This window comes from Erigeron canadensis, chromosome 9 (assembly GCF_010389155.1).
Source record: "Erigeron canadensis isolate Cc75 chromosome 9, C_canadensis_v1, whole genome shotgun sequence".
Taxonomy (NCBI): Eukaryota; Viridiplantae; Streptophyta; class Magnoliopsida; order Asterales; family Asteraceae; genus Erigeron; species Erigeron canadensis.
In genome coordinates, this window is record NC_057769.1 from 11,514,511 (window position 1) to 11,541,563 (window position 27,053).

General features: G+C 34.3%; 4 protein-coding genes across 4 annotated transcripts; 1 reads left to right on the top strand and 3 right to left on the bottom strand.

The window, feature by feature from the left end:
* Positions 1–1,372: 1,372 nt before the first annotated feature.
* Positions 1,373–2,952, bottom strand: LOC122583203 (desmethyl-deoxy-podophyllotoxin synthase-like). Its single transcript, XM_043755629.1, has 2 exons — positions 2,089–2,952; positions 1,373–1,999 (listed from the first exon to the last, which is right to left on the bottom strand). The coding sequence occupies exons 1-2, from the start codon at positions 2,950–2,952 to the stop codon at positions 1,373–1,375; spliced, it is 1,491 nt and encodes a 496-aa protein (XP_043611564.1).
* A 10,993-nt stretch (positions 2,953–13,945) lies between these two features.
* On the top strand, positions 13,946–18,409 carry LOC122583204 (probable ADP-ribosylation factor GTPase-activating protein AGD9). Its single transcript, XM_043755630.1, is given in 8 exon segments — positions 13,946–14,313; positions 14,424–14,541; positions 15,814–16,153; positions 16,156–16,233; positions 16,328–16,612; positions 17,246–17,410; positions 17,746–17,844; positions 18,233–18,409. Coding segments are annotated over 8 exon segments (1,260 nt in total). The 5' UTR covers positions 13,946–14,243; the 3' UTR covers positions 18,338–18,409.
* A 2,346-nt stretch (positions 18,410–20,755) lies between these two features.
* LOC122582360 (germacrene A hydroxylase-like) lies at positions 20,756–22,639 on the bottom strand. The gene is made up of 3 exons (XM_043754738.1): positions 22,110–22,639; positions 21,627–22,012; positions 20,756–21,476 (listed from the first exon to the last, which is right to left on the bottom strand). Exons 1-3 carry the CDS (start codon positions 22,609–22,611, stop codon positions 20,862–20,864), a joined length of 1,503 nt encoding a protein of 500 aa, XP_043610673.1. The 5' UTR covers positions 22,612–22,639; the 3' UTR covers positions 20,756–20,861.
* Positions 22,640–24,964: 2,325 nt separating this feature from the next.
* LOC122583205 (germacrene A hydroxylase-like) lies at positions 24,965–26,789 on the bottom strand. Its single transcript, XM_043755631.1, has 3 exons — positions 26,303–26,789; positions 25,774–26,177; positions 24,965–25,579 (listed from the first exon to the last, which is right to left on the bottom strand). The coding sequence occupies exons 1-3, from the start codon at positions 26,787–26,789 to the stop codon at positions 24,965–24,967; spliced, it is 1,506 nt and encodes a 501-aa protein (XP_043611566.1).
* Positions 26,790–27,053: the final 264 nt, after the last annotated feature.

Below are 27,053 nucleotides of genomic sequence, written 5' to 3' on the forward strand. Positions count from 1 at the left end.
TCTAATTCTTCTATACACCTAATCTTTTATATAACTATATAACCCCTTATAAAAAACATTGATCTCTCCTATTTTAGGAAATTCAACACCTTTTTATACCTAAAATATCTTTATTTCTTAATCCTAATACTCATATATTCTTAATCTATACTATTATACTATTTAATAAATAAAACAATCATCTCTTTAAAAGTTATAAAGGAATTATCTAAAATATATCCACTAACCTTTTACATCAATTACATTTACATCAATTATATACACCACTCGATGCCGCTTCCACCACTACACCTTTGCTGCCACAACCACTGTCGTATTGCGCTGGTAACGTGTTAGTTTCCTTATAAAAGAAACTCCCATCACCCTCCTTAACTTTAAGATTCTAAAATCATACATTTACCTTCTATATATCTTATTATATTCTTATATATTTTTATTTTATAAACTGTGACTAAAATTTCATAAAAAAAAAATTCAACCTCTATCTCTTTCTCACGCGAAAACACATAGCAAAAACCATAACTCAAAATTGGTCCCCCTCCAACCCCCTTTCGCATCCCACCGTAACAATTTATCATATCTCCGACCACAATGAAATTATCTTTACGTTAATAACCACACCATTACTGCCGCTGCATTGCGCAAACACCAGTTTAGTTAATTCCAAATCAAAAGACAATTAGTAATTACTAGTATATTTAACAGTAAAACGTTCCTCCATCAAAGAGAAAGAGGCGTCGAAAGTTTTCACAAATGGCGTAGGCGAAGCTGTACACCCTAACATTGAACACAAAAATAAAAGCAATAATTAAAATCAAGCAGCATCTATCAGGAGCTAGCATCAAGATTTCTAATCGATCGGTACTATACCTACCTAGGAACCATGCATCACAATCATCAACCCACAATAAAGACAATAAGCACAAAATATTATTGGGGGCATCGAGATTCCTAATTTGTGTCTAGCAATCTACATCTTATTAATTGTCTACGTCAATTATCTTCATAAAAAAAAAAAAAAAAAACGTCTATGTCATTTAACATACTGTATATGAATTGGTGTACTACACACTGGTCCATGGACTATTTTGATATACCTCATACTCGAATTGATGGAATTTGTGAATAGGTCGTCGTCATCTTTTAATTACAAATGTGATATGAATGGAAAATTTTATATGAAAAACTTCAATCAGAAATTTATATGAAAAACTTTCCTCGAATTGAAAACAATAAATGTACGCGCGTCTTGTGCTTAATAGAATGTTTAAAGTTTTAGTACAGTACATGGTTTCAAGAAAGGAAGATGTGTACGTGTTTTTGAACAAGATCGATCAATGCCAAAAGCAATACAAGAAGAACAAGTTCTCTTCTATAGCGATATAGGGAAGTGTAGAGTAGGCACTAGCCGTAGACTACAAGTCTTGTAGCATGTCATTCCAAACGTCTCGTCCATGTCTATATCTTGAGGTTTCTCCCCATCAGCTAGTTCCCAATCGAAATGGTAAAGCAAAGAAGCAAGAGCTAGTCCCGTATTTGCTATTCCCAATGAAATTCCAGGACAAACTCTACGACCAGCACCAAAAGGAATGTACTCAAAGTCATTCCCTTTGTAAGTTTTTTTTTCATCCTGAAACCTGTCAGGATTGAACACATCGGGATCCTTCCAGCTGGAAGGATCCCGGCTAATGGCCCAGTAGTTGATAAGAACTCGGGTCTTTGAAGGTATCTCATAACCATTGATCACACATCTTTCCATGGATTCTCGTGGGAGCAAGAGAGGAATCGGCGGGTGAAACCTTAGAGTCTCCTTGAGTAACATATTTAGGTAATTCATTTTAGGAAGGTCAGTCTCTTCAATAGTTGGTTTGATCTTTTCGCCAATAACCTTCCTCACTTCTGTTTGTGCTTTTTCCATTATGCTTCGGTTTCTCATCATCTCCGTGAATGCCCACTCCACTGTATTCGATGAGTTCTCAGTTGCCCCCGTGAACACATCCTATAAAATCAAAATGATGGTTAGAGGCAGAGAAATTTTTATAAAACAAGAAATATGTAATTAATTAAGGAAGTTAAACAAATGCTTACCAAGAGGACTGATTTTATATTATCAGTCGTGAGAGGCTCGTCAAGTCCTCCATTGTCCTTATACTGGAGAAGAACGTCTACGAAACACTCACGTTGTGGCTTCTCACGTTTACGTTGCTCAATATGCTCTTGTATTATCTTGTCCATCATAATACTGAGCTCCAAATGACACTCTTCTAACCTTTTATCCATTCCAGTGATTTTAGCAACGAAACCAAGCGACGGATAGAAATCCCCAATCTTAAATCCTGCGGCTAAAGCCATCCCTTCCCTAATTCCTAATCTAAACCTCAGTTCATCCTCAAACTTATCACCAAAAGTAATCCTAGTGATAATGTTATGATTCAAAGCAAATAACATTTCAGCCAAGTTTATTGGTTCTGAACAACTTTTACTAATTGACAAAGCGAGTGATTTAACCTCTTCTTCACGTATAAATTGCGTTGAAGCCATACTTTTTGCCGTCGAGAGTTCAAGAATACAAATTTTCTTAAGTTGTCTCCAGTAAGTACCATATTGAGCAAATGCAATGTCAGTATAGTTATAACCCAAGATTTTGGGGGCGACGAGTTTAGGCCGGTTAGAAAAGATAGTGTCATGAGTCTTCATGATCTCTCTAGCTGTATCAGCTGAGGACACAACAATAGTGGAAATGAACCCGAGTTTGAGGTGCATGATCGGACCGTATTTCATGGCCAAGGCATGTAGGGCTCGGTGTGGTGTCGTTGTTAGAAGGTGGTTCATGTTACCGATAAACGGAAGCTTTGGAGGTCCAGGAGGGAGGTTTAGTCTTTTTTGATAGCATGTTTTGATGAAGAAAATAAGTAATAGAGAAAAGGGAATGAGTAGAGAAAGTTGAAACATGTTTTGGGTTGAAATGTATTTTTGCTTATTTGATTCAACTGATATCATATGTAGTCGCTATATATAAACCAACTCGTCAGAACATACGCTAGCTGTTCAAAAAATAAAAAATGAAAAAATCTTGAAAGCGAAATTAAAGATTCTTCCATGACACATTAATTAGGCCTAAAAGATTCTATAATATCAATGTATTTGCAGTTTGAGTTTTAAATATAAAATAACAACCTAGTTTTGATTTCGGAACTGCAGGCCAATGTAACCTCAATCAGCTATATTGCGAGGATAATTCATAATTGTGTTCGCTAAATTAAAGTAATTATTTTTCGCTATTTGCTAATTACGAGTATTTTCATACCAATGATATTTTAAAAACCAACTGGGTTGGATCAGTGGTTGAAACCCATGCCTCTGGAAACAGAGGTCATGGGTTCGATCCTTATGCCCAGCAAGGCTGGAGGTCCTTTTCTACCTATGGTAGAACCTGAAAGCAGCCTCTCTACGTTTGATAGGGGTAAGACTGTCTACATATCAACCTCCCCCATACACCGTCAAAGACGGTATTGGGACCCAAAACCCGTGGAAGACGGCATTGGGAGTTACTTTTTTCATACCAATCATATTTTAAATCAAACTCTAATTTAAAACCAACTATAAACGAGGGTTTGTGCCCGCGCGTTGCGGCGGTTAAACGGTGATGATAATACAAAATAGTGGGGGAGAAATTGATATATATGCATGTGTGTAAATAGGAAAGAGAGAAAGAAGTTACCGTGGGTTAAATCATGGTAGCGTATTTGTCTGATTGTGTTTAGATATCCTTTCCTTATATATACTAAAAGACAACTGACCAAAACTAATCGACCAATCACAGCTCTCAAGTTCTCAAAATTAATTAAATCGGCACATGTCTAAATTAATTTACACTTTTTGATTTTCCATCACCAATTTAGACTTTTAAACTTTTTCCTTAAAATAATATTTTTATTAAAATAAAACAGATAAAATATAAAACTTATCTTTATCCCAAATGTCCAACTATTTAAGTTAATAAAAAAGTTTCTAACCAAATTTGATTACAATTAGTAATTGTAATAAAAATAATTGTAATATTGTTGTTATTTAGTAATTGTAATCAAACTATAATTAGGTTAATCATTGTTTTTTAGTAATTGAATTAAACTATATTTAGGATACCAATTAAATTATTTTTTTATAAACAGAATCCTACAAATAAAATCACAACACACAAAATCATTGAAAACTCCACGAACCAGTTGTTACTTTTATTGTTCTTAACAACCATGACCAACGAAAATAAAATTTTTTTTTGCAAGACATCAATGAAAAACTCGGTCAATTGTGTAATAAAAGTTATGATATTGAATAATTAAAAGAGTTTTTATAAAAAAAAATTCTGCTACACCATCCAGCCTTGATATGATTTAACATTCAGTATTAACATTTGAATATGTCAATTCTTTTTTAGATATTTTTTTTACATTTAACGTATAAGTCTTTTTTCTGTTCCATATAATAATTCTTATATTGATAATATTGAAGAACCCGTGTATTTGACACGGGCCTAAAATCTAGTATAGTATTAGAGGTAATGTGTGAATTAAGGGAAATATGAAGATATTGAAAAAAGTGCTTAAATTACTTAAAATAGAGTTTCAATATGTTTTATAAGGGTTTATAGATAGAAAAAATAACTCACAATTGTATATACATGCTTAAAATTATCTTAACTTTTAAATTTTCAATTTCAAACTTGAATATCTATTATATCTTAAACCTATATATTACCTATATTTATTTATACTTTAAACCCTTACAAAACAAATTAGACTAAAGTATTGAGAACTTTCACAACTGTTTTCGATATTCCTAACTACCCTTAAATAGTCATATAAAAAAAAAAACAATCACATCCTAATATCATATCACGCCACCTCCCTTTCCATCCCCCTTTGAGCCGCTGCCCTGACCCCAGACTTGGCTTATCCTTTTTGGTGGCTCTAAGTGAGACTAATCTAGGGAATTTTTTTCTAAAGTCTCTAACAAAAATCGTTTCATACGTCTAAACCAGCCTTTAAATTCTCAAACGAATTCAATCTTGATTGACTTGATGTAAAAACTGCAATGTTTTTTTTCATATGACAAAAAATAATTAGGTTTGCATGTCGAATAAAAAAAAAAAATCTTAGATTTGGAATATTAAAATACTAAAATATATATGAAAAAAGTATTGTTTCATTTAGCACAAACATAAAAGGCTTTCTGAGATGAGCAAAAAATCCTGCTTTTTGCTCTTTCTTTAAGAATCTCACTAAATCATATCTTTTTTATAGTTATACTCAATTAACAAATGAAAAAATATATTTAAGATTAATTGCAAGAAAATAATTAGCAAAATTTATGTTGTATATTATAGAAATAAACTCAAAATAGTCTATTGGATTATTTTAACATTTTTTGGTACCAAAATTAAAAAGAAGTTGCAAAAAAGTCAATCTTATATTATTAAACTAAAATAAAAGAAATTTCACTTTATCGGGGGCGGTTAGCCAAGAAATACGTCAAACACAAGATTTTCACTTGGTCAGCATTGCCCTATAAGCCCGATTATAATTAATTAATTTATAAGCCCAAAACAAGTATAAAGGCTTTTAAACCTGGAAATTTTAGGGGCGACCTTTAACATTTAGAGGCCTTAAACAGCCGCCTAACCCACTAACACTATTAGGTCTGCTCTACCTAGACCCTCTCCATCTCGATCTAAGGCTGTCATCCCCACTAGAATGACCGCCACTCCCACCGTATATAACCAGTGGTGGATCCAGGATATTGAGTGGGTGGGGCGAAAAAATTATATCTTCAAAACAATGGAATAGCCTCATGGTAAAATAGCCTCATCGTAACCTCAAAATATTAAGACCTAAATCTTGAGAAAAATAGCGTCATGGTAAAGTCAAAGTAGTCGGTTTTATGCACACAAAAAAAACACAAAAACAACTTGTTAACATAGACCAAAAGCAACATTTCAGATAAACAAAACCTCGCCTAAATAGCCTCAAATCAACAGCTAAATACAAACAACAATAAATACAATATAAAAACTGAATTCAAACAACACTAAATACAGTATAAAATCAACATCCAAACACTAAATACAACAAAATCATCATTAAAACAACACTAAATATAGCCTAAAACAACCTAAAATCAGCATACAAATAACACTAAATACTTTGAGTCATATTTCTAGTTGAAGATTCGCTGTTAATATCATCTCTTGAACAAAATAATTTCTTTTTAAGTAATTCTCTATGTCTCCTAATATAACTAATAAGATTATAAAATATTTTACATAAACAACTTAAAGAAATATAAACTAGCAACTTTCCAAGTAAAGTTGAATCACAAAAAAATTCATAAAATTATGATATATATAATAAAATAATCAAAGATTTATAAAATAATGACCTAATACCAAGTAAATTTGGGGATTTGAAATAAATCATATATAAAACTTTACCATTATAAAATTTAAAATATTATGACCTAATATCAAGTAGAATTGAAGATTTGGAATACACGTTAATATAAATGTAGAATAATCAAATACTCTATAGTTGTTGCTGTTATTAATTTTGTACTTTGAAAACTCTCACCAAATCTCCAATGGCTATGTTTAATTATATACCCACGTTTCTATGTTTAATTAGTTAAATTGGATTTTGGATTTTTTTGTTCCAAGAAGAATTGGGTTTTTTTATGTTGGGCTGGGTTCATTTGGGATTTTGGGTTGGGGTCATTCTAAGTAAGTTATAAAAATTACTGTTATTGGGCTTGAGTTGGCTGGGTTCATCAACCCCCCTTTTAAGCTGTTGGATCCGCCCCTGTATATAACCAATCAACGGTGGATGATCGTAATGTTTTGTTCAAAACCTTTTTAAATACTTTCTTATATTTTCTTTACATCGTTTGTTGGATACTTTGGTGTTAATAATTTTTTTTGCAAATCTTACGGTCTCATTACCAACGGATGATAACATGGTGTCCTTGTTTCTTCAAAACAACTTTCTTATTTTAATTTTTCCAAGTTTTTTCTTTTTTAATGAGAAAATTATATTTTTGGTTCCTTAAGTAGGCAAGATTTTCAGTTATTGCCCTTAAGTGAATTAATTACAGAAAAACCCTGAAGTTGGTCAAGTTTTTCGCTTTTCACTCCGTGACTAACAACCGTCTATTAGGTTCGTTAAGTGAGGGGTAGATTTGTCATTTCACCATGATCCCTTCTTCTTCTTCTTCTCCACACTCAAACACAAACCCATATTCATCAGGTTTTGAAAATTAAAAACGAAATGTCAACTAAAATCATGGTTGTCGAAAATTTGAAAATCACGACTGAAAAATTAAAATCATGATTTATCTCTTGTTTTTCGAATCCGAGCACGAAACATGTTGCAATCAACTCAGAAATCAACCGCGCACGAGCCCTAGCCAAAATAAATCGGATCTAGACTTCGCTAGAAAAACTTGACTTACCGAAAAAACTTGTTTGAATTGAAAAGAAAGACAAAACAAACCAATTGCACTTCGAATCCAACCAAATCTAGCCAAATGCGATCCTAATCCAAGCAATTTCCAATCCAAAACCCTTGTTTCTGATCTCAGATGTGTGTGTGTCAAGTGCGTGTTTGGGTGTGTTTCCGAGTGTGTGTGTGTGTGCTCGGTGTGTATTTTTTAGTTGACATTTAGTTTTCCGGACGCCGTGATTTTCAAAATTTGGGCTTGTGTTTGATTTTGGAAAAGGAAGAAGAAGGAATCATGGTGAAATGACAAATTTGCCCCTCACTTAACGGAACTAATAGATGATTAATAGTTAGGGAGTTAAAATTGAAAAAATTGACGAACTTTAGGGTATATTTTGTAATTAATTCACTTAAGGGCAATAACTGAAAATCATGACAACTTGAGGGACCAAAAATGTAGTTTTCTTTTTGTTATATTGTTCTTTTCGTTAGGTCGGAAATTTTGTTTAGATAAATAATTTTAATATTATTTTATATATTTTAATGGTGATATTATTGGTTTATGATGATAGTTATGTTGTCATTCAGTCCTTTACATCAATTATTTACATTACTCGATGCCGCCTCTATCACCAACAGTCGCTCACACCATCACACCGTCGCCGCCATGATTACCGTCACATTGCACTAGTACCGTGCAAGATAGTATTAGTTTTAATTAAGGAATACATTCAAATTTTTTCAGTCATTCTTCAAATCGTACAACAACACTTATTATGGTGAGGTTAGGATAGATCGAGATGAAGGGGCACGGTAATCTAGCTTGACATATTATTAATTTTGTTTGACCTGTGACGTATATGTTATGTTAAATTTGATAAATAAATATAGTGATGAAGGCCTAATTATCCTTTCTAATTAATTTATTTCTCTCCTTTTTTCTAGAACTTTTTTTTTCTTGTTAAATAAATAATTATATTTAAAAAATCTATCATAAATTTTTCTCTATTAAAAAAATTTTTGTAAAATTTATACTATCTTAAAAACTTTCACAAGAAGTTATTATATACAACCCAAATAAATTTTTGAGAAATTGTCACAAATTGTCCATGTGGTTTGCTCGATTCGCATTTTAATCCATGCATTTTTTTTTATCATTAGGTGTCCCTGTACTTTTCATTTTCATTGCTAGTCGTCCCTGCCACTAACAACTGTTAGTTTCATCCGTTAAACTACTCGTGGGGGCATTTTCGTCCAGTTTGTAACCATTGGGACTATATGTGATAAAATATGTTTGAGGGACTATTTGTAATAAAATATAAAAACTCATCATCTTCCTCCCACTCTCACTCCCACCACCAGCCAAACTTCTGGCCACCCTCACAGCCTCCTACCGCTGTTCTTTTTCACCATAAAAACTCCGGCCATCATCCCCAACAACAATTAGGGTTTCATCTTTTATCACAACCACAGGACTGTCGCCGATGCGGCTGCCCCGCCACTCTACTGCCGCTGTTGTTGTTGTTTAGTTTTCCAGCCACCACTACACGACTCCATAAAATCAGAGGAAAGTATGAAATGTAAGTATCAATATTCTAAACAAAAGCATTCTGTCCTTTTCTCTAAAAACCCTACTATTTTTTCTTCTTCTATTTCTCTTTCTCTCTCTCGCAACCATGCACAACCGGACTACCATCACCTCACGAAGGTTTAGAAAGAAGAAGAGACGCTCAACTTTCAACGCAGGTCGTTATAGATCTGATCATGCTTGATTATTATCTTTTTCTCTTTGGTTTCGGTAACCATAGTGGGGTGGTGGTTCTTGGTTTCTGGAGAACTTTTCCGGCGGTGGCCGGCCGGTCCGAAATGGTGGCGGAGTTGTGTGGGAGAAGGAATCCATTTTTTTAATCCAATATTTTTATTACAACTAGTCCCTGTGGTTACGAACTTGACGATTATATTGCACATGACGGGTTTAACGGATCAAAATTAACGACTGTTAGTGTTAGGGACGGTTGGGAATGAAAATGAAAAGTACAAGGACACCTAATGATGAAAAAAATAACACAGGGATGAAAATGCGAATCGAGTAAACGACGTGGACAGATTTGTGACAATTTCTCTTAATTTTTATTAATCATTTTCTATCATTCATTGTCTTGCTATCTTTAAAAACAAATCATGATCATATAACTTCTCAACAAAAGAAAAAAGTTTTTTTATATCACTTTATTTAATTTATGGTATTTTGTTCATGTAACTTTTGTTTCAAAGTGTACTGTCTTAATTTTATTGAAATGTATAACTATTGTGTACACTATACAACTTAATTATTTGGGTTTTTTTTTACTGTACTGTATCACCTTATATCTTTTGTTTCATTTGAATGTTACTCGCTTGGAACATTAACTATAATAAGAATACGTTATGTTGTAAGGACAAACGCCAAAAAATTTCGTTTGACGTCGTTCAACGTGCTTGATATGTATGTAGGATAATAAATTATAATGTCAGTACGCTATAAAGTTGATTTTTTTATTTTACATTCATTGTTACGTTAACGTCTTAACTAATAGAGAGTGCAGAATATTCTTTAGGTAATAATATAAGTTTACGATTGTTGTGATTAGTTAAATATAGTTAGCCTCGTATTACGGGTCATTATTTTAGTATATATATAAAAATAACAATAATAATTAATGATATAAATAAACTAAAATATATATAGAACTAGATTATTGTCCCGCGTAATACGCGAGAGATTATATTTAACTAATGACATATTATCGTTTCATAATATCGTGAATTGACAAACATAGATAAAAGATTTTGAAATGGACTAATTAATAATATGATGCAAAAGTTGTAAATTAATATGTTGCTCAAATGAGTTAATTTATAAATAAACAAAGTTTCATTAAACAATATTACATTTACAATCAAAGTTGAAATATGTCTCTATATACAGAAAAGAAAAAACATGAAATTTCATGACTTTATCTCTACTACATTATAAAACATTTGTTCTCTATAAAATTTTTAACTTTTCACCAATGTACACCTACTAATGCATAATGTACAATACATCTATATACATCTTAACCACTCATTTTTCACTTTTCTCAATTCTTAACCACTCATTTATCTCTCTATTCCACTAAGTAGTTAATTACTAAAATAACGGTGTAGCGGTCAAGGTCCGATATATGATATATTGGTTATAGCGGTGAGATATAGCGGTAATTAAAATATTGTGCAATTTATATATATATATATATATATATATAATACTTAATATTAAATAAAAATATCAATTAATACTTTATACTTAATAGAAATATCAAAAGTCAAGCTTAAAAATGTCAATATTTGAAACATTAGTGTTAATACTTGCAAAATTTAGTGTTTTTTTCAAGTTTGGGTAAAAAAAAAAAACGTTATAGCACCTTTATTTTACCACTCTTTAGACCGCTATAGCACCGATATTGGTAAAATGCGCCGATAATAGCTGGACCGCTATTTTGACTGCTATTTTGCTTGAGGACCGCTGACCATTATAGCACCGATATAGCACTGTTATAGCAACGCTATTGATGACATAGCTCATCCATAAATCATTTTATTCCTTTAAATCATTCAAAATATTTTATCTCAAAAATCGTACAACGATAAATTATAAAAATTATATGGGTCTCTTAGAGATGTCATTCGTTATATTTTCGACGAATTTTTAAATCTGAGGGCGGAGCCAGTATGGCTAGAGCATTTGGTTATCACACTCTATGATATATCACCTCCTATGACCTATCACACACTGTGACCTATCACCCGTGTCATCTTATTTTTTCACCTTTATTTAAGAATTCAATTTTAAAAGTTCTTTCTTAAACTTTTAGCGTCAAAAAGTTTACTATATGTGCTCATAGTTTAATTTTTTTTAAAAAATTTGAAAAAAAAGACGCCATAGCACCGCTATTTTACCATTTTTTGGACCGATATAGCGCCGATAATAGCGGGACCGCTACTTGACCACTATTTTGCTTGAGGATCGCTAACCGCTATAGCACCACTATTGATAACATAGCTCCTCCATAAATCATTTTATTTCTCTAACTCATTCAAAATATTTTATCTCAAAAATCGTACATCAATAAATTATAGAAATTATATGAGTTTTTTTAGAGATGTCATTCGTTATAATTTCGGTGAATTTTTAAATCAGAGGGCGGAGCCCGTATGGCTAAAACATATCACACTGTATGATATATCACCTTATATGACCTATCACACTCTATGACTTATCACCTCTGCCGTCTTATCTTTTCACCTCTATTTAAGAATTCAATTTTGAAAGTTCTTTCTTAAGTTTTTAGCCTCAAAAAGTCTACTATATGTGTTCATAGTTAAATTTTTAAAAAAAATTTGAAAGTAATTTTACATCAAATATATTGAGATTTGTAGATTATGTATTTATTGTTAAATTTATAGAATTTTAGAATTTTGAATGGTACTATATTAAATGTCATTAACCTCCTATGTATTTGATAAAACATGTATTAATAAAAACCTTAAAAACTTTAAATAAATTTTTATTTAATAAATTTTTAAAGCTCAAGTGTGAAAAATTAGCAAAACCTTTTTTTTTTTTTTTCCGTATTGGGTTAAGGGGAAAAAGAAAGTCCAAAAACTTTGGTTTTATTTTGGTGAAGTCGACTTAAAAAAATAAATAAATAAAATATTAAGTTGAATATACAACTTTTTTTGGTATTGGGCTAAGGAAAAAAAAAAGTCCAAAAATTTTGGTTTTTCTTTAATAAAGTCGGCAGCAAAAAAAAAAAGGTAAAAATAAAATATTAAGTTAAGTTAAGTATACTAAGATTTAATTATACAAACTATAAGGACTAATGTTGTTTTTTCAATAATAAATTTGGTAATGATACAATTATTTTGATGCAAGGGTTATAACTAAAAGTTTGAATTCATTTAACGGTTCTTGTTTATTTATAAAAGAATTTAGGACCTTGTTATATATATTGTTATATATATATTAAGAGATATTAATGTTTATGCTGGGTTCAAAAACAAAAAGATGCTTTTCATTATCAAGATTACAACCAGTCAACCATGTCCATTCCACTTTCTCTTATCTGTTTCTTGAAAGGTCTACACAGACTACACATTTCAACTACCACCACCGACCAGAAAGAATCTCCGGCCACAATACACACATATATATAAATATATAATTCAGGCACACACCCATATTTAATGAGAATGGGTGGTGGCGGCTGTTGGAGGATGTGGCGGTTGTCGGAGGTGATGTCGGCTGGCGGTTGTCGTAGGGGGGTGTCGTATGACGGCTGTTGGAGGTGCTGTCCGGTGACTTCCAACAGGGCTGGACAGAGAAAGGAAGGGAGAAGAAGAGATTTGTAAGAAATGATTACCTTACCCCTCAATTTATCGGGTAATGCTCCATTCTCCATTTTTAAGTATTGACTAGCTTTGCTTTATACAACCAAACATGTTTAATCATTCCCTTTCTCATTCCCTACCCCCCGAACCCCCCAACCAGTCCTTAGTTTTCATGACAGAAGACATAAAAGTCATTTAACATTCATTTTATGTGTTCTAATAATAAAATTCCTTTGAGCAAATGGATTATCATACGAATTTCATTGATAGATATAATATTTTATATAAATAAAAGGCAAACGGGCAACAAGCGTTACCACCACTCCTTTTTGTATAGCAAAACTAAAACGTTTAAAAACTACATTCATCGATCGTGGTGTCATCACATTACTAATTAGAGCAAATCAATATACTTATTTAATTTATCATATCCTTTTAAAATCTTCCTAATTAGAGCTTAATACTTGGTTGATCAGGGAAAATCATTTTTAAGCTTGAAACATGTGGTTACCATATTTACTTCTAATAACTTCAACACCAAAATTCCATCGACTTTCCCTTTCATTCATTTAGAAAATGAGTGACGAGATGAATGTAAATTTCTTTAGACTAGCATGGTACCCGCGCTATGCGGCGGTGGTCGTGACGGCGACGGTGTGATGGATGGACGACGGTTGGTGGTGGAGCGACGGTGAGTTGTGTATATAATTGATGTTAAAGGTTAATGGACATATTTTAAATGATAAAGGACTGACAATGTAATTTAATCATTAATGTTAAGAGGATAGTGTATACGAAAATATTTTAAGGGGTGTTAAGTGAAAATATTACATATTTTCAACATTACCAAAAATGAAAAGGGCTATTCTTTTTATAATATAGTATAGATAAGTAATGTCTATTTGAAGCATACACAAAAAACAGTAAGTTTTGATTATGGTTACACATACCTTATATTTAATGTTCCCAATAACACAAGAGTAAACCAATAGAAAGGAAAAATAATTTTAAAAAAAAGTTTTAACAGATCCCCGATCACCCGTGAGGAAACGCGTTACCCTTCAGTTAATAAATAAACGGGGACCCGTCGGGTGTAGGTCCAGATATCAGATGCGGAATGGTAATCGGATCCGGGATTGTATAAACCCGGCCTATATCCGGCCCGTTGCCATTCCTATAATATAGATAAGCCACAAAAACCCCAAAACCCTATAAAAATTCCCTTTCCAAACCGACCCTAATATATCTCTGTCTTAAAAATCCCAAAAATGTTATTCTCTTGAGAAGTAAATATAGTTCTTAAAAATCTCATATTCAGCTATCTCCTCAGGCAAGTCAAAAATGGCTTCTGATACTTACAACAACAAAGACGCTGTTTTCCGGAATCTCAAATCCAAATCAGAGAATAAGGAATGCATGTATAATAATTTCTATATCTATACATCAAAACCAAACGCTATTTGATTTTATTGAAATGATCTGATTTTATATCTAATTGTGTATGTATAAATGTGTATCAGATGTGTTTTGATTGTAAGGCGAGGAACCCTACTTGGGCATCTGTGACTTACGGGATATTTTTGTGTATTGATTGTTCTGCTACGCATCGTAGTCTCGGTGTTCATGTCAGCTTTGTTAGGTATATATATATATATATATATATATATATATTATATTGATTTTTTTTTGTTTGTAAACGAACTTTACTGTAGTTTGAACTTAAGTTTGGTAGGAACTTTAATGTAGTTGTAAGTTATGGCATATCACATTTGAGTAGAGATATAACGATGAAGTTAGGAAATCAATGCGATGATGAATTGATCTAGGGTCTTAAGTAGTTTTTTTCGTAATGCGGTATTGGATAGTGGAAAGATTTCGGATGGGAAAGGGTGTTGCTTTTAAGTGGTGGGATGGATTTAATTTATGATGGATAAATGTGTTGGTATGATAAGGGGCAATTCGACTTGTGTATAACTGAGTATATAAATGTGAATCTAGAAACTTATTGAATCAAGGGAACATGTATTGCTCCATGTTATTTAAATTGCTCTTTCTAGTTATAAGTTCTCAAACTCCGCATCAGAATTTTCGACCCTAGTCAAGTTAGACCATGGAATCTTAAGTTTAAACCTTGCTGAAGTGTTTTTCTTCAATTCTAAAAGTTCCATCTGTGTTTCAAAGACCCAATTTCAACAAAATAATTGACTGTTGCATTCAGATATCGATTGTTGCATGATATACTGGGACATGTTAAAACCCTAAAAGTTATTCAGTTCAAAATGAATCTGGTAGAATGTTTTTTATGCATGATGCGTCTACATCATGGTATGAATGATGCCAATGTGGAGGTGCTACCTTGATACCGTTTTGGTTATATGTTAATTGCAGCCGAGTTAATTTTAGCTGGTGAATGTTGCATTAACGCTAGATTAATTGTATTTGCACTTCTTACATTAGAAAAGATTTCTACTAGATGTTCATTATTCCATTAACCAACTAAATGCAGTTTGGTCTTGTGTCCATTTCAAACACTTGTAATCAAATGAAGTACGGGGTTATGTTGATCATTTTACTTTAGAAATCCTCTCTAAACAGGGGTCTCCCACAAAACAGGATTCTTTTAAATAGTCAGTTCTGAGGGTGGGTTCGATAATCAGGCCAAACTTTGTGTAGCTTTTCCAAACACAGGTCAATTTCGCTTGCAATTACAATATCAGTTTTAACAAGTTCTAAGCTTCATTGAAAAGCTCACAAAGTTGCAAGCAATAGATGTTCTTATGCAGTAAAACAGGATATATATTTTCGGCCTTTGAATTGACTAAAATATTGTGGCCGGGAACTAATATTGTTATGTTTTCATTGTAAGTTTTATTTTTCTTCCTTTTTACCCATTATGTTCTCGACTTTTTAGGTCAACCAATCTGGATTCATGGACACCGGAGCAGTTAAAGATGATGAGCTTTGGGGGCAACAATCGTGCTCAGGTCTTCTTCAAGCAACATGGGTGGACTGATGGAGGGAAAATTGAAGCCAAATACACCTCAAGAGCTGCTGAGTTATATAAACAGATACTTTCAAAAGAAGTTGCCAAAAGTTCTGCGGAAGATGTTATTAACAATGCATCATCATCTGTTCCTGCCAGAGTTGATAATGAACTTTCTGACTTTAATGCAGTTGAAATACCAAATGAGATCTCTTCTGCAATACCCGACACCAATGGCTCTGCTACTGTTTAAGCCCCATCAATTCGTACAGCACTCTCAGAAAGCCTATTGGTTCAAAAAAGCCTGGAAAGACTGGGGGTCTTGGTGCGAGAAAGCTTAGCACCAAAGTATCATACTAAACTGAATGCTTAATCTTTTATAATTTACTTTCGATATCCAGTTTCAGTTTTCTGGTTTTTTTAAATCTACATTTTTATGCAGACTAGTGAAAGTCTATATGATCAGACGCCTGAGGAACCTGTTGTACAAGGATCCACCTCAGTAAGTAGCATGCTGGCATCGGCTGCGGCACCTCGCATTTCTCGCTTTGAGTATGTAGATGAGGAGACTAGTTCTGGAGGGATGAATACACGTAGTCATGTTGCGCCTCCTAAGTCATATAGTTCCTTTGTAGATTATGGAATGGACAGTGGTTTCTCAAAGAAGACTACTTCGTCAAAAGTCCAGATAATCGAAACTTCATTAATATTTTGCATGAAATGGTTATAGGATGATCTGTAATGACTTTGACACTCTATAAGAGCTGTATTGCTGTACTATTACTGTGGCTCATAGAATGATTATAATGATTGCACATTTTGGGTCTGATGCCCATTATTCTATTTGGTAGTTGCACATGCTATCCAGTTAGACACTGACCAAACTAATTTTCTTGATGAACACGATTATATGTTCTTGACTTATTGCCACTGCTATCCATTATTCAATATTCACACGTGAAGTGATCTCAATCGCAGTACAAGTAAATCTGGATTCTAGATTATTCCTATATGTATGGAAAATATCTTTTGGTTTGTCTGATTTTCACTTTTTTTTTTTCCTACATTGATTTGTATATTTGTTCAGATTGTTGAGATCTGTTACTAACTGGAATGAAAGCTAGTATCAGCAAGTCTATTTACTCTGATGACATTTTATTAATCATATATGTACTGGCAACCTAACTTCTACTTCTATTATTTTGCACTCTGTAGTAGTTCCTTCTTCAGTTTCTGTGTGATTTGTACTAAAACTGGAACAATATTGATTGTCTGAATTTTTTCCTTCTTCACATTCCCATCGCCACATGTCATTTATGATTGGCTTTGTGCATTTCTTTAGTTTCTTTCCTGGATGTAGCCTTCCCCCCTTAGTTTGCTTACGAGGCCATTGCTTGTTCAGGTACAGGAAACAGATGAAGCAAGGAAAAAGTTCTCTAATGCTAAATCTATTTCCTCGGCACAATTCTTTGGGGACCAGAACAAAGCTGATCTTGATGGTCAAGTCTCCTTGCTAAAGTATTCAGTACGTATTGTTTCTTACTCGGTACTTTTGATATGCTTCAAATGTTACATGACCCATCTTCTTTTCTACTTTTAAATTCAATGTCACTAGCTTCTTTCTGGTTACTTGTAGATATATGAACGATTTTTAAACTTGTAATATGGACTTATACGGGTCACAGATCATATGTGTTTATTCCCATCTGCTACTTAAAAACACAATTCCTGTTTTTGTATCTTTCTATAGAGATGACAATATGGCTGGGCTAGGGGGGTTGTGGTTAGCATTGTATGCCTGGCCCTTTTTTATGTTTGTTTGTATCATGACTGGAACGTTTTCTTTTTATGGTCTTCTAGGGATCTGCAGCCATTTCAAGCGCCGATCTCTTTGGTAGTGACTTGGATTCTAACCTTGATCTCAATGCAAGCGACCTCATCAACCGGCTATCCTTCCCGGTATTTTCATGATTCTGTTTTTTTAAATGTGGGATGCACACTTTCTTCTTGAATAACAGAAAATGATTGATCCTCCTAAAAATCCTTCTAATACCAAAACTACTTGAAAAGTGTTCTCCACTAAATCTCTCTCCTAATCGTATCCTTTGATTTTGACAAATGTAACAATCTCATTGCTAGGAGGTTTTTTAGGCCATTTAGTTAGGAGGATTAATCATTTCTCTTTAATATAATAGTAAGTCTTATAAAGTGAAGTACTGGAAATTGCTCGAACCGTTTTATAATTCTGGGAAAATTGGACCACTTTGGGGCATATACCTTGGTACCAGGCCCTGGCTACGAATCTCATAAAATGAGATCAATTCAAATTTCTATTTTTTTTTTCTAGTTTCAGCAGGATATGTCATCGCTGAAGAACATAGCAGAAGAAACAGGGAAGAAGATGAGCTCAATAGCCCGCGATTTCCATAGAAAACTCTTGGATATCGTCTGAGAAAGGTGTTAATTACAGAAGTACCTTATTTGTAAAGGGTTAAAATTATATCTTATATGTTCTTTTATCGTATCATTGTAGTCTGGAGATTTTATTTTATGTTTTTTTTGGGGTAAAAGATGAATTTTATAACAACACCCAAAACAGTAGAGTTTAAGTAATGTGACTGAATACTGATTGTCACATTAGTGCACATATATGGGATTGATTGTCACATTAGTTCACATATATGACATGCCATACATGTGTAAACCGGATATATTAATATCCAAGAGAAGTAAAATAAGAAACCAAGCCCCACAAATTAGTCGCAAAGAAACATAATTTGTTCGTCTTCATGAGAGATCTTCATTCATGATCATACATCAAGAAACATAATTTGTAGCTGCTTTCACGTCTTCAATCAACTTTCCCGTTACAACATACTTCAGTCACCCTTGTTTGGAAGGAGTAACCTGCTTGGCTTATCTGCCTAGGAGATGATAACAAGGATCCAACAGGGCTTAAATCAGTCCATTTATCAAAACCAAATAGAGGTACCGGTCCCATCTCCTAGTTTGGCCCAGATATGCTGCCGTATATTCCCCCGAAGCTGAATTATCTTGTGCCAAGCCCAACTAGCACCATTCTGAACACGACTTCCCAAAAATTTCTACCTGTACGAATGAATCCATTTAATCCATAATGATGTAAATGTAATGGTGTGTCCCATCACAGATGCCTCGGGATATGCCTACAAGTCTACAACTACCCAATATATGTTTACCAAGCTTGTAGTACTGTCTTCCAAGACTTTTTTTTTTTTTTGGAAAATGCAGACAACATATATTACCAAAATAAACTTGTACAATGTTCCATCCTACAGTTCAAGTCACTAAACAACACCCAAAAGAGTACCCCATGTTACAAGATGTAATAAGGGGTTTGACAAAACCAAAAGAAATAAAGTCAACGAAAATTACATATAACTACCAAGACTAGAGGCGTATGACTACTGCAGGAAACCACCACCATGCCCACATCAATTACTCTTCATTTCACAAAATGACAAACCAACTAAGACAACATGATCAATCTGGTCCCATTGTTGGTTGAAGCTGAGCATGAAGATAGACCAATACTTTTACATGACAAAATAAGTTTATATTGATGAAGTTAATCTCTGAACACAAAATCACAGCAACGACAGAACCAATGTCAGTGGCCAACAGCAATAACACCATCGGTCAGCAGAAAACTTAGTGTGGTTTTAACCACTCGATCCACGACTTTCTTACAGATTTTTCTCTAGCCGTAAACCAGCCGTAAGTCCGAACTTGAATTTCTTTAATTAAATCCGGAATAGAACCTTCATTCGCCTGAAACACCTTGGTGTTTCTGTTGCTCCAGATCACATAAAAGGTAGACCATATGCACATTCTCCACACAAGTTTCTTATCCTTTGTGAAGGTCCCCCTCCCTCATGCATGATTAACTCATCTATTGATCTAGAATTGCAAGAATCCAATCCCCACCACGCAAACACTTTATTCCATAACTCTTTAACAAATTTGCATTTAATGAAGCAATGCTCAACTGTCTCAATTTCCTCACAGCAGCAAGGGCATAGAGTACAATGTAAGTCTATATCCATATTGTTAAGGACATCGCGCACCGGAAGCCTAGACTTGTATACATGTCAGCAGTAAAATAGATAAATCGCAGAAAAAAGAAAAAAAAGAAAGAAGCATGAGCACTATACATCAAAGCAGAACCCAATGACTACTGTAAGCTAAGTGTGGCACATTAGAATGATGTGCGACCTGCTAAAACCAGCATCAGTGCGGGGGACTAAAGCTTAGTATGGCGCAACCCTCGGAATTTCAGAAAATTCTTATTGTTTTGCCAAACTCCGGGTCCATCAGCAACACATTTTGTTACTCATTGATTCTAGGGTATCACTTATTGCAGAAGACTAAAAATGAGAACTATGATCATAGAGAACTTTGCACAAAAACCATAAACACACATTTAATTAACAACATATTCAGAACCCTAAAGTAAAAAAAACTATCTAAAACCATACAAAATTGAATGGCTTTAGTGTACGTGTTTAAAAAATCTATATCCTTCGTTCATAAGTAGCCTGCTTTTTAAATTCGTCTCCAACAACATCTCAACCAAGATGACCCCCAACATCGATCCTACCCTGAACATCATGGTATGGTAAGTTGGTAACCACTCCCACCTCATATGCCAGGTAGACGATGAAGGATAGTAGTTGTTTGATAACATGAGTATATCTTTCACTCACGATTTATATACATACTATACATAAAAGGTACATCTATCACATTAAACTAAACCAATTATTGGAAATACATTGACAAAAGTTAAAACATAAAAAAGATTAGAATCTACAACAAGTTGTATGAAATCTACATACAAGTTCGAAAGTGTCACATTTATTCATACATATGAAAACTAAAGGAGAAACAAGGATAAAGATATATTAAAATCAAATCTACACACATAATGTTGGCCATTAATCTGTGTTACAAGCAATTGGAACTAAATGTAGGTTGTGTTTTAGATTAAGAGTGAGTCCAAAAGTCTCACTTGAATCAAGATCTTGGGGTCTTACTCCACTCGGAAGTTCCCAATTGAAGTGGTAAAGTAGCCTGGCAAGAGGAAGCTCGATATTGGCTAACCCTAAAGTCATGCCTGGGCATATTCTTCTTCCCGAGCCAAACGGGAGAAATTCAAAATCACTTCCGGTTAAGTTAACTGAAGTCTCACCAAATCTTTCTGGATTGAAAATTTCTGGATCAATCCAGCATTCGGGATCACATCCTATTTTCCACGCATTGATAATAACTCTTGTATTCGCAGGTATATGGTATCCACCAATCTCACACTTCTCTTGACTCTCTCTAGGAATTAAAAATGGAAAAGGAGGGTGCAACCTTAAGGTTTCTTTAATCACAAGTTTCAAGTAGTCAAGTTCTTGAATATCTGACTCATAGATCTTTTCGTTTCCCTTAACTGCTTGCCTGAGCTCGGCTTGTGCTTTCTTCATTACCCTTGGATTTTTCATTAGTTCTAACATTGCCCATTCTATTGTCACCGACGAAGTATCTGTTCCCGCTACAAACATATCCTGTGTCAACATTTTCAAGTTATAAATCAACCATTATAGATCATTTATCTTTTGTGACATCATTAGCAGCAAGAGATGGTTATTGTTTTCATTTGAAACCAACAAAATAAAACATAGATGAACAGATTGTGGTAATAAGTTAAAACTAACCACTAGGACAGCTTTGACATTATCAGAAGTCAATGGAATGTGAAGCCCACCATCATCTTTGAGCCTCAATAGAACATCAAGAAGGTCTTCATTTTGGCCGCTCAATCCAGTACGTTGTTGATGGTCTGAGATGATGTCGTTTAAGATCTTATCAATTTGCTTGTGTATCTTTGTCAATTTATTTCTCATGCCGGTAAGCAGATGCAGAACTTTGACAGAAGGAAACAAATTCGATACATCAAAACCACTCGACAAAGACATTATCTCTTTAGTCAGTGCAATAAGCTTTTCTTGATCCTTGCATTTGCTTCCAACCGAAACTCTAACTGCAATCGAATTCACCATCGAGAAAATCTTCTCACTAAGGTTGATTGTTTCTGACCCATCTAGAAATTTTATTGGAATAAAAATTAATGTTTGTATACCAGATACATGGGGTTACACTAGAATTACTAAAAAGAAAACAGTTGTTAACTGGCTTACATGTAGTTTTGCCCCTGACGCCAATGGATTCTATGAGATTCCAAGACTCTTCAACACGAATAGACTCAAAAGACCGGACTTTTTTGGCACTTAGAAGCTCCACAATGCATATTTTACGCATTTGTCTCCAGTACTCGCCATAAGGTGCAAAAGCAATGTCTGTATAGTTATATCCAATGATTTCAGCACTAAGGATCTTTGGCCTATTTGCAAAAGAGATATCATGGGTTTTCAAGACTTCCTTAGCCAAAAGAGGTGATGAGACTACCACAACAGAGACTTCACCGAGCTTTAGATGAAAAAGTGGTCCCAGTTTTTGGGCTAAGTTTCCAAGAGCACGATGTGGGAGATCTCCGACTGTGAGGTGATGCAAGTGTCCAAGGAAAGGGAGCTTCCATGGTTGTGGTGGAAGGTTTTCGTTGCCTGAGCTTCTACGCTTAGTAAACAAAAAGAAGATGGCAAGACAGAGAATCAAGAGAGAAAAGTGGATTTGGAGTTCCATTAAGCTTAAAGATAAGGTCTGTCTTCTCATTTTGTATGGAACAAGGTGACAAAATGGAGTATCTAAATGCAAGGGCATAAGATGCCTAATACAATCCAGCATGTATATGCCACAAAAATAAAGAAAAGGGTTGGATCATGTGAGCCCAATTATGTTGGGCCTGGGCTGGATGTGATCTTTGGAAATCGGACAGACCCACTTTCCTGGGGGAGTTAGCGACTTCTAATTAATAGCAGGCCACTAACAATATTATTACCCAAGTGTTGTAGCGGAGGCGCGGAGCTTAAATATATTATCCATAGGCTTTGACATCAACAATTATTATAAGCATGATATAAGAGAGATTCACTATATGACTACGATAAGTGGAATGACAACTGAAAACTTTGAGGGATTCACATTTTTAGATGTTTTATTTGATCTGCAATGCAGGGCATGCAAGATTATGAAGTTATATTGGCAAGTTTTATAATCAGGGTCAAATGAACAAAACAAATACTGTACTTGGTACCAAAAGCTAGTGAATGTGCAAAACTGAAACGAAGTTTAACACAGGATCATTCGTGTGTTAGTACTACATAACCCATCTATACAATATCCACAACGCCTGTTTAAGTTTTGCTAAAAATTGCGTCTCTTTTCTTTTTCTTTAGCCTATATTTTGATATAATCGAGTAAGCAATGAAATGATATAAGCTACTTTAACAATAAACTTAAATGAATCGGATTCAGTGCATATACACATGGTATAAATATGTTAAAATTAGTGGTCTAATAGTAAACTTTGCAGTGAATCAAATATGTTACCTAAACTGTGACAAACAAAATATGACCAACCATAGGAGATATCTTATTTTTGAGATAACTAGACACAGATAAGAATCTTGGCCTGACAACATCAGAAAATCAGGCAGGTGTAGTAAAGATGCACAGAGCAACCCGTTGGTTTTTGTCAGCGCCTAGAATGTGTATACAGCGAGGACCATCAAATCTAACTTCGCATAACATGGCCTCATCTGAGTTCAGAATCAAAAACTATTAAAGATAAAGAAAATAACTTCCACAAACATCTCTAAGATATGAACTGATGTTATTATTATTATTATCTTTTATTTGCAGAAGTAAATGATTTATATCAGCAAACACGGGGTTCTATCTTGAAGCAAAAGAAAAAAAAAACTCGATTTTACAACACTAGTGATGAAGAAAAGCTTGATGTGGCTGCAATGCACTTGGAGAAGAATACCATACCCTCTAGGCTCTAACTCTACTCCTGGTTACCTACGAAAGAGGAACGGACTTATTGGGAAGAACTGAAGAGTGATTTACGTAAGAACTTCGAACCGCCTGAGTTTCAAAACCCGGATGAGTACTTATGTAGCATCAAACATACACTTAAAACCAAACTGCAACACTCCTGCCCAGAAAAAAAAAAAACCAACTTGAATTTCCAATTCTTCCTACTCATCCTCAACTTTTAACCCGCAAAGAAACAAAAAAACTCCTAAATGAACTACTGATGCTGGAAAACAATCTGATTTCTTGAAGGGAGAGTGCTTTCTGTGTGGTGACAGATATGGTCCGGGTCATCACTGCAATACGGGAACGTTCAAGATGTTGGAAGTGGACAACAAAGCAAATGAATCTGCCCCGGAAGATACCACTGAGATTAGTCTACACGCAATCCTAAGGAAATCACACCCGACCACCATGAAAATACACACTATGCTCAACTCTACCATAATACTCATGTTGGTGGAATGGGGCTCCACCCATTATTTTATATCCAGTGTGCAAGTCCATAGTTTTAGGTCCAAATCAGAAATGGATGTGATTCGATGTGGACGGGTGTGCAAAGACCTTACTTTAAGTGTGGTTGATCACCCATTTTCATCCCTTTTCCAATGGTTTGCAACTCTAATTACCATCTAAGCGAATTGGAAGGAGTTATTAATGATTATTACATATTACAGGAGTTCCCTTTGGTCCTCAAAATCATCCAGTTTTTACTCGGCTATTAACCCCATCATCCCCCTTTATGACAGCCCATTTTGATCTGTTACTCCACAAGATCCATCATCCACATGTTTCCAAACCCACTCAATTCACTCTCAATGTAAAATATATATACATGAAAGGTCCATCTAATATATTAAATATAGCTTAAAGCATTTACTGAAAAATACATTGTCAAAAGTTAAAACATAAAAATGGAAAAGATATTACAATATTTTTATATCAGATCGAACGACCTATAACATTAAAAGTGTCACATATAATCTTACATTAGAAAACTAAAAGAGAAACATGGGTAGAGATAATGACATAAGATCTACACACATGATGTTGCTCATTAATATGTGTTGCAAGCAATTGGAACTAAATGCAAGGTTTGTTTTAGATTAAGAGTGGCTCCAAAAGTCTCACTTGTATCAAGATCTTCGGGTCTTACACCACTAGGGAGTTCCCAATTGTAGTGGTAAAGTAGCCTAGCAAGAGGAAGCTCGATATTGGCTAACCCCAAAGTCATGCCTGGGCATATTCTTCTTCCAGCCCCAAACGGGAGAAATTCAAAATCTGTCCCGACTAAGTTAACTGAAGTCTCACCAAATCGTTCTGGATTGAAACTTCCTGGGTCAATCCAGCATTCTGCATCACATCCTATTTTCCATGCGTTAATAATAACTTTTGTCTTGGCGGGTATGTGGTATCCACCAATGTCACACTTCTCTCGACTCTCTCGAGGAACTAACAATGGAAGAGGAGGGTGCAACCTTAAGGTTTCTTGAATCACAAATTTCAAGTAGGCAACTTCTTGAATATCCGACTCATAGATCTTTTTCTTTCCCTTAACTACTTTCCTGAGTTCGGCTTGTGCTTTCTTCATTACCCTTGGATTTTTCATCAGTTCTAACATTGCCCACTCTATGGTCACCGATGAAGTATCTGTTCCCGCTACAAACATATCCTGTGTCAAAATTTTCTAGGTCATTGAAGATAAAACAAAAACAACCATTATCGATCATTTTATCTTTTGTGACATCATTAGCAGCAAGAGATTTTTTCAATTTGAAACCAACATTCATGCTTATGCTCACTTAAAGAATATATTAAAAAAAAAAAAAGTAGACCAACAATATTTGGCAATAATTTAACACTAACCACCAGGACAGCTTTCACATTATCAGAAGTCAGTGGGAATTGAAGTCCACCATCATCTTTGAACCTCAATAGAACATCAAGAAGGTCTTCATTTTGGTCATTCAATCTAGTTGCACTACGTTGTTGATGCTCCAAGATGATGCCGTCTAAAATCTTATCAATCTGGTTGTGTATCTTAGTCAACTTGTTTCTCATGCCGGTAATTAGATGCAGAACTTTGACAGAAGGAAACAAATCCGACACATCAAAACCACCAGACAAAGATATTATCTCTTTAATCAGTGCAACAAGTTTTTCCTGATCCTTACATTTGCTTCCAATCGAAACTCTAACTGCGATAGCATTCACCATCGAGAAAATCTTCTCACTAAGATTGATTGTTTCTGACCCGTACGGGGGCAAAGCTAGAAATTTTACCATTATAAAAATTAGTAATGCTTGTCTTCCAGATAGATTGGTTAATATATACTAACTATAGTTACACGAGAATTACTAAAAATGGGCTTAATTCACTTACATGTAGTTTTGCCTAAACTGCCAATGGATTCAATGAGATTCCAAGACTCTTCATCACGAACAGATTCAAAAGACCGGACTTTTTTGGCACTTAGTAACTCAACAATGCATATTTTACGCATTTGTCTCCAGTACTCGCCGTAAGGTGCAAAGGCGATGTCTGTATAGTTATATCCAACTATTTCGGCACTAAGGATCTTGGGCCTGTTTACAAACGAGAGATCATGGGTTTTCATGATTTCTTTAGCCAAAACAGAAGATGAGATTACAACAGCAGAGACTTCACCGAGCTTTAGATGAACAATTGGTCCCAATTTTTGGGCTAAGTTTCCCAGAGCTCGATGTGGGAGATCTCCTACGAGGTGATGCAAGTGTCCAAGGAAAGGGAGCTTCCATGGTTGTGGAGGAAGGTTTTCGTTGCCTGAGCTTCTACGTTTACTGAACAAATAGAAGAAGGCAATACTGAAAATCAGGAGTGAAAAGAGAATTTGGAGTTCCATTAATATTAGAATTCGACTGCTTGTTAGGAGGTCTTAGTTCTGATTTTATGTTATATGGTACAAGGTGACAAAAGGGAATATCAAAAAACAAGCCATAAGGTGCCATTAACATTCTTGCAGGCTTCATGATCACAACATTTTTTATTTTACTTACTCTTTTTCTAAGATAACGTTAAACTAAATATTCGATATCATATCATACTAGCTACCTAGTAATACAAAAATAGATAACCAACCTATAAACAGCCCCACCATCGATTGGTG